The following is a 14,505-nucleotide window of genomic DNA, read 5'->3' as shown; positions in this document are numbered from 1 at the left end:
TCGAATATCACTGAATAACCAAATTGTGAACTTTTCAATGATTCAATTGCAAATCAAATATCTACTATTCAATTTTTCGGTTATTCGGTGGTATACAGTCAAACTCAATATAATCAGCCTCGATTTAACAAATTTCACAATTTAACAAGCTCAATTAAACCTGCTTATAACGAACCTCCATATCTAATTCCTGGATATAACGAAGTTTTTCTATTCCCCGCCGTTACTCCATAGAAGCACATGTATTTGAGACTTCTATGTAACGAAGTGACAGCGGGAGACCCCTCGAAATTCAGAACATTCAATGTAGCAAACTTTAGACACTGTCTATTGGGAAACAATCCTTTTCTTTTGAGAGCGTGGCTAAACGATTGCAATGTGGCCTGTCCACAGCTCCCAGCGACAGACTTGTTTAAATCACCATTGCAATCATGGATCTAGACAAAGCAAGACCAAGCGACCAAGATGTGCCACCATTTTGTTGTTTTGCTAGTTGGTTCACACAGCAACCATCATGGCTACATTTTCAAGCTCTATAGGCTCTAGAAATGCTTGGCCAAAAAGTACGTTTGAGCCATTTGGCTTTAAGACAACAAGTATCTTTGGCTAAAGTCGGACACTACTAACCATCATGCCTGAAGGCGATTGACATCATTACAGTGGGAAAGTTCACTTATAAAAACGACCTGAAGAGCTTGAGACGTGCGTCCAACTCTGCAGCTATTTAGATGCAATAAATTGCAGCTAAGAAGGAGATTTCACTACTTTTCAGTGTATCTGTACAAATAAAGTTTGTTTCCCTCTCCGTAAATTTTGGCCCTTGGCATCTTTGAAATCCTTAAATTGTCTTCGAATGTAAAGTCAGATGTTCTGTGCAAATTCTGAGTGCCAATGGGACGGCTTCCAGAGGGAAGTGCGAGTCTTGTACAAGTAAATACAGTATTTAAGAGTGTCATGGGTGTACGCAGCCAAACTTAGAAACCATTGAAATCATTAGGAGTTTATAGCCTGATAGCCTAGTTCTCGTAAGACACAGCTCAAAGGATTTTTTTTTTAATTTTGTTGTGTTCCTTTCCAGCACCATCTGCAGCTGTTGGATGAGATTTCACTGGACAGCAGGACGTGAAAGGTGTACTCCTGTTTGGAATATTCGTCACCAACGACCTCGTTGAGTTTGAAATCCAGGACTACACCCTGGGCAGGTAAATCACAAAAAAAGTTCTGAAAATTTGTTTATTCTGGTGTGCCGAGAGTATACATTTAACAAGTTCAGACAATTTCTCGTGCAAATCCACACTATTTATTAATGTCTTCAAGGGGCTCTGCAACATTTTTATAAAAGGCCGAGACTGTGTCACGCTTCAGAGAGCATTCCCATACAATATTTTCGAACAAAAACTTTTACGTACACTTTGTACAAGCCGAATTATAGATTATAGAATGATAGATTTTAGAGAACATGAGTATCTCTCATGGGGTCTGTAGGCAAATTTCTAAGGAAACAAACAGCTGGAAGCATTCGCAGTCACGGTTTAGTTCTCGAACAGGACACTGGTCATTCACACTTGCACCGTCTTCACATTCTAACTCCCTCACAATTTGACCAATGTGAAGATGAAGATTTGGAACATCTAATGGTAGATTCTACAAATTGTGTTGAACACGGGACAGCGCTCGTCCCGTGTTCTCCCTTGTCTGTGTTTTTTTTTTTTCTTTTGGGGGGGGGGGGGGGGCGCTTTTTTTTTTGCGGTCCAACTAGCTCGCACCCAAACCCTTCCGAGACATTCTACACTCTACAGTAATACATTCTACGAAATTGCCTCTTGTTGAACTTTCCTCCCCCAGAATTTTGGACCGTTTGCAAGACTCCTGGCTAGCAAGCATCGACTGTCGTACACGGGACAGCGCTCGTCCCGTGTTCTCCCTTGTCTGTTTCTTTTCTTTTTTTTTTTGGGGGGGGGGGCGCTTTTTTTTTGCGGTCCAACTAGCTCGCACCCAAACCCTTCTGAGACATTCTACACTCTACAGTAATACATTCTACAAAATTGCCTCTTGTTGAACTTTCCTCCCACAGAATTTTGGACCGTTTGCCAAGACTCCTGGCTAGCAAGCATCGACTGTCGTACACGTCCGTAGCAGACGTCGTAGGGCTGACCTTTCGCAAGATGAACGAAGGCATCGGCGTCGATTCGACATTTGGCAGCTCGGTCGAGTCGAACCTGAATGCCATTTTGAGAATGTCCCAGCGTGACCAGTATGTGCTGTGCTTGCACCACATCTGTCGTTTCTACGAGCCATTTGCACAGAGGTATGAGTTTGCTGTTCAACACCTGCTTGAAAAATGTCAAGTTCGTAACTGGATTGAATGATGCAATTGTGTGCATGGGTGTTAATGCAGTTTTCTAAGTTTCTGCTGATGCTATTGCTGTATATTTTGGGGGGCTTCCTGCTTTTCAAGAATTGTATGGGACCCAGAAAAGTTTTAATTATGTATCTTGGCTGTATTCAGATGTGTTTGTCATTGTTCCAGCTTGCTGCAGATGTGGATTCCTCTTCGGACACCAATTCTTTGCCCATCAAAATTCAATTTCACCGTATTTCTTGCTTCAGAATCATGAAAAGTGTACAGCTTCTGAGCTAGTTAATAATTTTCAATTTTTCAGTGAGTTTTGTGAAGTTTGCAGAATCTGGGCTCCATGCAAGAACATTTCATGCCTATAGCATACTTGGAAAGCACCTACCCAACCACTTCAAAATATGCCTGATGTAAAACATTGTGAAAAAACAGTGAAAGAAATGAACCCGCCACATGACGACGTGCTGATACCGAAAGAAAACATCCAATGTCTACCTTCCTACTCGTTTTACTAAAGCTCTTTCTTTACACATACTGTTAAACCTTAATATAAAGAAGTCGGTAAAATCGGCAGTTGGCATTGCTATATTGAAGTTCATTATATCGAGCTTCAACTATATTATTAACTCTTGTAGATCGCACCTGTAGCACAGGTGCAATCATAAATGTTTTAATATGTATGCAACATGTTTTAAATATCACTATTTCATCAGTGCTTTTGCTTTCGATGCACAATCCTGCTGTCCACAGTTCTGCAAACAGTGGCTGAAATAGGTTTGATCACAAAAACATTGGGCTCCAATCCACACTGTGAAGGTGGTTGGCCAGTGAAGCTGTGGTATCACCTGATCCGATAGACGAATGTGACGTAGCCTTGAACTGGGTCCTGCCGATCCTGAGCAGGACACCATTGTGCATATTGACGTTGCTGTTCCCTTCATCGCTCATCGTGTTCACGCTGCTCTTCAGGAGTCCTGAATATGCGTGGCCTTTCCGAAGCGCTATCACAACACAAATTAGATTAGTTGCTAGGTGGGTTCTTCGTTTACATATGAAAGTGTGGAGACGTCACTCCCTGCTTCGTATGCTACAGTTGCCACGTCCCACCAACTGCAGCTTATGCAACCATAATCTTTACCGGGAAGCGCTATGCGTGTAGGCGAGCTTTCTGGTTCTTTTTTTTTCCTTCCCACACACGGCCGGCGCCGCAGATGCAAACGCCATCTGTTGATGCCTCAAGGAACCCAGCGGTGCACGCGGCGCACACCTTGCACTGTGACTGGTTGAATTGTCTGTCAACGGAGACGAAGAAATCCTGGGAGTCTAGTCATATACAGCTTCGCTCTAATATGTCGGCAGGTCTTCCCTGTTTATTTGTTCTCTTCTAATTTATTCACAGAAGACATGATAGAAACTGACGCTGTACGCCCAATGGCTTTTTGGAATCTGCTTGATGTCAGTTTACCTATGTGTTATTTTGTTAGTGGAATAACAGTGCAACATAGTACAGCAAAAACTTGTTAACTCACTTTGCGAAAGAATTTTCACTAGCCTTTAAGTTCAGCAATGTGCTTGCTTAGGCCAATTGGTTAGGTTAGACTGGGTGGTCAGTATGATGGCTTCTTGCACGTGTACCTTTGTTTGCGCTCCCAATTGTTTATGTCCCACTATTTTCTTCTACTAGTAAGGAATGGGACTTTCAGTTGCTAGTGGATGCGTGTTACGATGCTGTTAGCAAGGAATGATCCAGACAAAGCAGCATGCTTGGCTTGGTCGAATATGCAGCAGCTGCTGAGGTAGCAAAGAGTATTAACAGGGCCACATGCACAATGGAACTCGCTAAACCTTTTTTCTGGCTTTGGTTTAAGTACTCCATGAAGGCATATATGTATGAATGGTGTAGACGCATGATGCGAGGAGGCAAGTCTTGCTTAGCAACACGTGCCTGAGAAGGCATTCACTTCAAAACATAACACGTGTGTCATCCGCTCACTCATCCATGTCCTTGTGCACCATTTTGACCATGAAACTAGTTTTTAAGGACTTTACAAGGCTTTCGTCCTTGTGATCTTTTCACTTTCAAAAATCCATTTTCTTGCCTGTGTTTTTCCCTCTCTCGTCCTTTCGACAAAGGTTTACCGAAACAATGATGCTACAGCTGCCGCGAGCTCTGGCCAGCTTCAAGGTTGCCATCATGGAGGTCATCTCCATGGCCTGCACCCAGGTGGACCAACCTGTCCGGAAATTGGAGGGACTCGGTTTCATAGACATGCTCGCTCATGGGTATGTCTTCCAGCAGATGCTTATGTAACACACAGACACACTGCAGCACTTCTGCAGCTGAGAGAGAGACAGAAAGGGAAGGAAAGATGGCTGAACCTCGTTATAAAGAATTCACATCTGACACAAGAATAGCTTCGTTACATCCGAGCTTCGTTACATCCGATATTCGTTATAAACATCTATCTTTAAACTGTAATTGTGGTGAGCCAATTTTCATTTACTTCGTTATATCTGATAATTTGTTATATCCGTTTTCGTTATATCGAGGTTGAACTGTATCACCCAAAAACGTCCTACTATTTCCCTCACTACACCAGCATGAGATGAAAAGCTGCTTGGTTTTAACACAAGCTGCAAGATTTAGGAATGGGTGCATGTAGAATACTCAGGCTTCTAGTATGGGTGCATTCAAGATCACAAGAACATTTGGTGTAAACCAGGCGAACTACTCTTGACCATATGTATTCCCACATAAATTGCCATTACCATAGTGGCTGAGTGACTGCAGCCCCAGAGTTTCATGCAGTAATTTTTGTAGTGAACTCTATGGTCCAAGCTATGCAAACATTTTTTGCTTTTAAGAGCCGAAATGGTTGCTATGTTGTTCTTTTGTGCCATTTCTGCCTGTCGCGTTAGGAGAGAAAGGATGGAAGGAAAATCATGGCCTGGAGGCCTGTCTGTACAGTTTAGTGGGGGACGTCTCCGATGAGAGCAAGTCTGCAGCAGTAATTTTGGAGCGTAGGCTTCCAAATTAGGTGGTGCAATTTTTCTAAAGTCCGCAAGCCCACGAGCTTAGACGAAAATCCCGAATGATCGGTGCAAGTTCAAGGCACAGGCAAAAAGTGGACAGACTTGTTACCAGAAATGTTGGAAGAGGTGGCCATTCGCTGTAAACATCTTCAGACAAAAATGTCATGAAGCGTGGCATATTCTGCTGGCTCATCTTTGCGCACAATGTCACTCTTCCACGCTTCTCATCATGTGTGTGTTGGGAAACGCAGTGATGAAGCACTGCAGAAAGTGTCGCTCGAGATCTGCGCCAAGCTTCCGACAGTCGCCACCGAAGACGACTGGCACGTGCTGCTCCCCGTTGTCTGCAAGCTGCAAAGTCACGCCAGCACCTCCTGCAGGAAGCTGGTGTACGACGTCTGCATGCGCCTGTACACAAAGTACAGGTCAGTAAATTTTTCATGGGCTTCTTTTTTTTTTTCCCCACGTTGGAGGGCTTTGCAGTCTAGTGCTGACCTATTAGTAAGAACATTGTTTTCTTATAGCATGCGTTGGCACAGGCACTTGTTTGCTTCAACGCTGGTAAATTCGAGTCGAACGAATCATGAACACAATCCTCAGGCTGTCAATGACTGGTTCATAACACAGCCCAATGCCAACTATGGCCAACCAAGATTATTGTATAATTTAAGCTTATGTGACAAGCTGTGTCGTTGTTTGGAACAAGCATGATGGCTGTTGTGTTGTGAATTTATATCAGTTTCCTTGCGCAACTTTATGTGTGTGTGTGATTGTTTAGAATGCATTTTTATGTGTGTGTATATCTCATCTCTGCATATTTTACTGTGTTAATTTATGGGCAAAACATGCAAATTTATGCACAGGTCCGATAACGATGCGGCGAATTTGATGAAACAGGCAAGGCGTGTGCTGCTGCTGGGCCTAGGCGACGCAGATTTGCCATTAAGGTGAGCTGACGTCTCAAACTTAGCATCATGTTGTAAAAGACCGTAGTCAAATGCACTAAGTTCCTCACAACCCTGTGTTGCTGGCAGCTCTGTACCTTGCGCCACTCTTTGGCATGTGGCATGGTTTTGTTTGCATACAGTCAGCTTAGGTCTGCTCGCAATGTGCGAGCTCGTGTCTTTTCCTGTGCAGTGAGGGCATATATAAAACACACATGCACACAACTAAATATACATGGTGTCTATGTGTGTTGTATATTCACACTATTATGACAATAATTGGTACTGTATAACTAATTAGCCCTGAACGAAACTTCTTCCTGTGTTACAGTGAATGCCCAGTTAACACCCAAAGGCCAATATTGCTGCTCTGTGCAAAGGATTTTGAAGAAAAAAAAAGAGACCTGTTCATGTGTTAGTGCTCACGAACTCGTACACATTGAACAGCTGCTTAATCCCTCAATCCTGTGCACCTGCATGCGCAATCCTGTGCATAACCTATACAGTCATTGCATTCACACATGACAGGTACATATCTACAGTTAGACTCATGGGAGAAGGCGAAGTGTGCAGAGTGCAGCTTTAGACTCATGTAAGCACATGCAGTTTATAGCAAGCACAGTTTTTACATGTCTGCTTTCTATATTTACAAGTTTTGAAAGCAGGGTCGTTGTGTCAAAAATGTGCACATTGCAGAACTTAGTGCACTCAAGTTAGTAGCCTATTGTACTAAGAAAAATACTATTGTATTGTAAGAGAAAAATACTTTCACCTATATTAGTAAGCTTGATAGTGCACGTTTAATAGTAGATACGCTCGGCGTTTTTATGAATGCGCCGAAACAGGCAACGGCCAAACGGAGCGAGCGCGAACACCAACAACAAACGTCTTATTCTTCGTCTTCTGCTGGCGCCCGTATTTCTCACTACAAGCTAACCTTCTACAATACCAAAAACACCACTGTTATCGCGAGAAGACTGTTGGTGAGCCAGAAAAGTCTCAGAAAGAAAGCATACTGGTAGCGACGGTGCCTTGAAGTTCCTGCACCAGTTAGCCGTGATGTCATGGAATTTGATGGCATCTGTTGGGGCGTAGTCAATTCTTTATTGATAGAAATGGACTACGATGTGTGCTGTAAGGGCCAAGGACTGAATTTGGCAAGTTTCGAAAACTTTCACTGAGTCAACACGGTCCGAGTACAAAAAAAAAGTGCATTGAAATCCGTGATGTTACACTGACGTGCTGGTTTTGGGGTTTCAGTGCGAAGTAAAAAAGGGAAAATGGAACTTTGAATTTCACTTTCGCTTTTAATAGTCAGCCTATTATAGTGAAATTAAAAACGATAAAGTTCTCAAAGAAAACTTTATAAATCAACTGATTTAGGATTTCTTATCACTGTCCCTTTAAAGGGCCCCTCAACAGGCCCCATTGCAAATTTCAGTTATACACTGGAAGCTGTAAAACACCATCTAAGGGCTGTTTTGCCAGAATAGTTTTGTTTTTAAATTGACTCATTATTGAAGGAGATAGAATAAATGAACTGTTCTGGTACCATGCTGCCAGGAGGCATCAAGCCCCGCCTCCTTTTTTTTTCTCTCTCTCTCTTCCTTTCTTGCGGTGTTGCACCTTCCACATTGGATTATTAGTCTTGGTGAGCAACGAAACACCTGCTGCAAAGAGGTATATTTGTGCGTGTCACCGTGACTCTCTGGCTGGGAGCGGGCTTCCTCGAGAGGGAAAATGCTCAGTGTTTGCTTTAAAACTTCAGCTGTTTTCCCGGGCACGCAGCAGCATAATACTACCTTGCAGACACAATCGTCAGCACGTCATGTACCAGCTACGCTTGTTTGTTTAAAATGGCCAAACCTGGTGAGGGGCCCTTTAAGTACAGTAAGTTCTGTAGGGTGCACATTCTGGCAACTCTGTAAGGCCTGTTTGTAAAACCTATTTGCACCATGCATTACTGTATGTCTGAAATAGCCTGGCTTTCTGGCTGATGGTATCGCATTGCTTGCCTTATGTTGGGCTCTCCAGTGATAATGACATTCAAAGACTTGTCAATATGCTATGTTGTATAGGTATATGTGTCTTGGTGATCTCTGTGTGTGCATTCTTCAGTATCTATGTCAATTCCCCATTGAAACACCATTGCATGTGCGTTCAATGCCATCCACATGTGTGTGTGACTAAGCGTTACTGTGTTCTGTCTTGTTTCTCTAATTAGCAATAACAAATGAACTTAAACATTTCTTTAAACCACTGCCAGCCATGTACGATCAAAGTAAATCCAAATGTAAACTAGTTGAAAACAACTCAAATGAATTGTTACACTTTAAGGGCTGCCTGCATTTGTAACAGTGTCATAATTCAGGCTCCAAAATGTACATTTGAGACTATTCCATGCTTAAAAACTGGCTACAGAGTGAGTATGCATCACTTCTGTATAGTTAGTACACACCACTGATCTGTAATATGTTTTGCTGGATGCCACTCATTGAGCCGGGTGCAGGTGAAGTCAGCAGAAATGTGGCATCGTGCGGCAGCTTATCCCAGAAGAAGGGCGCATGCTTAACTTACTAGTGAGCTTGGTCAGATAATATTGCATCCGTGACAATTTTTCTTTGTGGTTTACAATGTTTTAGGGGTGGTTGTTGTCGCTTCGTGTCTGGTAAGAGCTTTTACAATAATCTGAACCTGTATACGATATTTTTTTTCTTACCTAAAGTGTTTTCTCAATCGCCATTGTTTCCAGCACGCCCCGCTCATGTTAGTGACGCTGTCGGCACGGCGATGGCCAATTTTTTATGCCTACCCAAAATATATCTCCCCTCTTCTTGGGTAGTTTACAGCACAATAGGCAGGTATCTTAAGGGAAGAAAAATAAAAGATGCCGAACTTCCTTGCCGGCAAAGTTTTGCTGCAAAGTAGCAAAGCGCTAACTTCAGGGACAAGGGAGCTTAATTCTGGTGCCTTCAGTCGAAGTCGCTCAATGCACTCTAAAGTAGAAATCAGTGGTACACGCAACAGCTGTTCTTGCTAGTTATTTCCCATTTCGATACCAATTTATGATGATGGTACGTAGTGCACAGTTGCTGATTTTCAGTCATCCTGGTGGTATTGGACAGTTATCATGCTATGCAAAATGTGTGTCATTGCTTGCCGAAATAAATCTTTTTTTGTTAACTCAGACGCTCATACAACCTTCTTATGACACTGTGGCAGTCATAACTGGCACTCCCGTCATGGCTCCATGTAAAGTGCTCGCGCACACTGAAGATGCCAAGCATAAAGCAGTGGCAGCTGATAGTGTGCATGTGCACGTAAACTTGTTCACAAACAGTTTGTAAGGAACACATCCTCAGCTATCACTGTGCGAGTTTGTGTGCATCGCACAGAACTTTGCAAGGTTGTTGTTATTGGTAATCGCAGTTTTTCGTTCTGTCTTTCGTTCTTTCGTCTATTGCCATATTACTAATACTGCTGCGATTTGCATTTTGCTCAGGGCTTCTACTGTTCTTGTACAACCATTTCAGGCTGTCGGTAGCAAACTTTTGGTGCCAAGAAACACAGCTGCCCCGTGCCACCATAGAGCGCCTCATCGCCTTACTCGTTGACATGTACCTGCCTGAAATGGAAGAGCAGTTTCTGTCATCGGCCACGTTTCTGCTGCTGGAGCTGACATCGCGCAGTCCCGACTACGATCGCAAGGTCTTCCAGCATCCCCTGTCAGATTGCACTTTCGTGGTGAGTCGTAGGGCACTCAAGGTCTGCTAGGCGGCGCTACTTGCGAGACAACAATGATCGTTAACAACATTGCTTTGCCAACAAACAACATCTGTGAGTTACAAACACTGCAAGGTCACTGTGTCCACTGGCTTTGTGCGACAGCACTGAACTACACACCAGGAAGAAACATGAATAAGCATCATACCGTATTGGTGAAGCAGTGCACTGACAAGGACAGCGAGTGTCATGTATTCTTGTGTCTCTCCACTTTGTCCTTGTCAGTTCGCTGCTTCACCAATACGGTATGATGATTAATCACCAACTCGCCCAACTTTCCACATTAATGAATAAGCATGTCTGGAACAAGCGCGGGAGAATGCATGTGCTAACAGTAGTGGCCCTTGTTTCCTGTGTCGAGTGTTGCGCCGTCATGCAGCCAGGGATAAAAGCCAGCGACCAGCCCAAGCGGTCTTTTTACCGCGTTTATGTTGCAATTAATTCTAGCACCCATCATGGTGGCTCAGTGGCTTCTGCATTGCACTGCCTAGCTTGAGGTCGTGGGTTTGACCCTGGCCGCAGTGGCCTCATTTCGATGGAGGCGAAATGCAAAAACGCTTGTGTACTTAGATTTGAGCGCACGTTGAAAGAGCCCCAGGTGGTCCAAATCAATCTGGTGTCCCCCACTACGACGTACTCATAATCAGGTCACAGTTTTGGCACATGAAACCCCAGAATTTACATAAAGTTGTGGGTTCTATTCCCAGCCGTGGCCGCCACATTCTGATGGAGGCGGAATGCAAAAACGTTCATATGTGCCGTGTTTTGGATACTTTTTAAAGATCCCCGAGTAGTCAAAACTAATGTAGGAGCTTTCCACAACGATGTCCCTCATAGCCTACTGCCTAGCTTCACAATGTTAAATCCCACAATTTAATTTATTTTTTAAAGGTGGTTGCACGCCAGTTTGTGAATTTACCAGATTTTAAAAGTAATACCCTTTCTTGTTGGTGTTGTCACCATGCCGATACTTATCAAAGTGAGGAAGGGGCTTAGATTTGGAGCAAACCAACCAGTATATTGCATACTCCTAGTGATAGATATTATATCGAAAGTCAAGTCAATTTATTTCAGCATTTCTTTTGTACAAGAAACAATTAGGACAAGGGCAAAAAAGCTGCTAAGCTGCAGCTTGACTGGGTGCTTGCCCCATTACTTGGTAGAAACAAAAGAGACAGAAAAATGCATTTGAGTGGCTAACAAAGAAATATATATATACTATATGTTGTCAAAATCAAGCAACTAAGAAAATCGAGCCAGTTGATAAGTGCTTGTGACGGATATTGCAAATGGGAACTGATAGCAAAGACAGTGCTTGTCACAAACTTGCTATATTTTACAAGAACTGAAGTTTCGGCAAGTTTATAAGGATTCATACTTGACTTAAAGTGCAAAAAAATCGGAGGACACAAGATGGAAGACCAGACAGGACGAGCGCTGCTTCAAACAAAAGTTTATCCTCGGAAGAACATGCCTATTCATTAGTCGACACAGATCAAAAGCAGAATACAGCATTGCGCAAGCACGCTCCAAACCCCCCAAAATGTTTAAGAAAATTGTAAAAGTTTAATTGTGCTATATGCTCATAAAAACACATAAAAATACCAAAAGCTCCGAGAGCATAAGGCATAAAAGCAAGCTCTGACTTGGGCCTTTGTCATGTGGGCATTGATATTGTTGAATTTGCAGCGAAAAACTATTTGTCAATATATGCTATTTCACTTGTGTGAAGGTTTATCGAGGGCTGGCTGACACACGTGGAACCATTTTTTTAAAATCTGGAATACTATATTTATTCAGGCAGAAACTACCGTGCTTTCCTGATTATAGTCTGCAGATGATAATGTCTAAAACTTAAGATTTCTCTTGATGTACACTACCTATGTGTGCGGACTACACACAATTTAGATTTTTGAAGCCGTTGACACAGTGTAAAAAAAAAACAAAAAAAACGGCATACTGCGCCTACTTTTTAGCATGCTAACGCATAGTCAAATAAACACTACAATGATTATCACTACACATGAGCAATATTTCCAATTGCTACTCGCAGCTTTCAATACATTGTTTGTGCATCCTAATATAAAACCCCCGCGTATTAGTACCGTATTTACTCGATTCTAACGCGCCCTCGATTGTAACGCGCACCCGTTTTCCGTGCCCGAAAAAAAAAATCCTTTAGTACAATACAGCACACCTCATGCTTTCATACAGCAACACAACTTTCTCGTATTTAGAAAAAACAAAGATTTACTCCCGATGCACTAAAGTTGCGATGAATAAAAAAAAGTGGCAGTTTCGCCCGAAAGGCGAAGCATCGATTGCGATAGCAAATTAGTAGACAGCTATGCGAAATAAGGATAGCAGTTTTATCGGCCGTATAAACTTGCAAACATTCGCTTACTAAATTAACAAACCCGGTGTCACGCGCGCGCAAGCAAACATGAACACATCTCGCTCGTTGATCACGGAAACTAGCTGTCAAAACGCGAGTGACGAAGCGCGGCGAGCGAATTGACCTTTGTGCTAGCACGCCTCTCGCTTGAACGCGAAATATAAGCAGTGAAAACACAGTGCGCGGCCGAGTCTCCCCGTCGCAGATCGCTTTCAAGATAGGGCTAAGGCAATCGTATCGCCGAGTGGATTGTCGCATAATACGTTCCGCTTCGGTCCACTGAAACTCTTCCGCGTTGCTTTGCTGGCGAAAATCCTCTCTTCCTGTTTGTGCCAGTCCCGCACGCAAGTTTAGGATTAGCCGAACACCTGTGATGCGGCCCGATTTTCGTCTGTCTCCGCACACATCATCACTTTCCTTTTAAATGTGGCATCGTGATGAGCTCGGCAGTTCATACTGATAGAGAAAATGCAGAAAACGGGAAGACAGAGGGAGACTAATGACTAAGCACAAGTACTGCAGCACATGGTGAAAGTTAGGGCAGCTAGGCTGCAAGCACGCACAAGGTGGCCATATTGAAATGCCAATGACTATATGGTCGTACTTGATTCTAACGCGCACACAGTTTTTGGACCTGTTTTATAGGGAAAAAAAGTGTATGTTAGGTTCGAGTAAATATGGTACTTCAGAATAAATTATTTGCTTACTGACTGTATATGCTGGTTGTGGGAAACATTAACGAAAGGAACTTCAACTGAAATTCGTCTCTGTGGATTATTAAGAATTATGACAACAGGTGCAAACTATATAAAGTAAGAACCCTTTTTTTTTTTAAGCTCAAATTTGCCCCTGCAAACTGTACACAGGGAGGAGACTACGGTCCAGCAATTATTGCACTAAAATGACTTGTCGGAGTCCTCAGAAACATCATTCCAAATCCAGAAATACTAGCGAAAGAAAAAAAAAAACTTCAGCGCCCTAACTGACACCCTAACTAGTGTTCTAACACCTTAACGAGCCCTACTTCTAATTGGGGTCTCGCTCTTGTCACGTGCAGGACTATACAGTGACGGGGTCCTGGCGAAGGCGCCACGCAGCAATGACGCCCCTGTTTGCGGAGACCCTGTCATTTAGTCAGACGCAGTCGTCGACCACGTCAACACAGTCCTCCACTGCAGATGGCTCCACTTCACAAAAGCTGAGGGCCACGCAGGCGACACTGCAATTCACGCCGACGCAGCAGGCAGGGGGTAAGTTCTGGTGGTGGTGGTGGTAATGTTGACACAGGCAGCCATAGCCTAGCAGTTGAAGCCGGCGCAGTTGAAGTTGACGCATTGCGGTGTTGCGGAAGTGATAGAGAAACTGGGAAAAGGGGCATAGTGCACCTTCCCGATGCTGCGATGCACCGGGAAGGCTCTTGATGCAAGTTGTGTCATGCGATAGAGGAAAATTGACGCGCATTCTTTCTAGAAGCCAGGATATGATGTCTGATGCATGCGTAACTTTATGGAAGTCGTTAAATCATATTGTAGCTCCCGGCCTTTGAGAAAATTTACATGCATCTGATCGAGACCGTTCTTTTGTCAAGGACAATGTATGGCGTTACGATAGGAATGAAAATCTAGGATGCAGCATCAACAGACCGACATAGCACGCAATGTTGCATTCGCCTCTCTCTGTTTAGGCTACAAAGAAGCAACTATTCCAGCTAGAAATGGAAGACGGTTATTTTCTCCAGGTTGGTACATGGAGGTGCTGCCTTTAGCTTCTAACCATTGCATTGAGCCCTTCCCATGTCACTGACGTACCGGTACGTTTCCGCACTTCTGTCCCGGCATGTCATTGGTGTACCCATGCATTCTCCATTAGGATGGGCGCAGTAACATGAAGTTGGCATGCTCCAAGGTAGTTCCGCCACCTGTGGTATAATCCTAGAAGCATATTTTCTCATCCCTCTGGGTTTGCTCAGTCTGGGTTTTTTGTTAGTACCCTGC

At 43.4% G+C, this 14,505-nt stretch overlaps 1 protein-coding gene across 1 annotated transcript in view; it reads left to right on the top strand.

The window, feature by feature from the left end:
* The window catches only part of LOC119453349 (DNA-dependent protein kinase catalytic subunit), a 98,497-nt gene that overhangs the window by 15,141 nt on the left and 68,851 nt on the right, over positions 1-14,505 (top strand). Inside the window, exons 5-11 of the mRNA XM_049667919.1 lie at positions 1,117-1,202; positions 2,075-2,308; positions 4,490-4,639; positions 5,641-5,814; positions 6,253-6,336; positions 9,867-10,077; positions 13,569-13,761. Of these exons, the coding sequence (XP_049523876.1) occupies positions 1,117-1,202; positions 2,075-2,308; positions 4,490-4,639; positions 5,641-5,814; positions 6,253-6,336; positions 9,867-10,077; positions 13,569-13,761 (1,132 nt within the window). The remainder of the gene's footprint in view (positions 1-1,116; positions 1,203-2,074; positions 2,309-4,489; positions 4,640-5,640; positions 5,815-6,252; positions 6,337-9,866; positions 10,078-13,568; positions 13,762-14,505) is intronic.

The sequence above is a fragment of the Dermacentor silvarum genome, chromosome 5 (assembly GCF_013339745.2).
Source record: "Dermacentor silvarum isolate Dsil-2018 chromosome 5, BIME_Dsil_1.4, whole genome shotgun sequence".
NCBI lineage: Eukaryota > Metazoa > Arthropoda > Arachnida > Ixodida > Ixodidae > Dermacentor > Dermacentor silvarum.
This window is presented reverse-complemented; position numbering and strand designations above follow the sequence as displayed.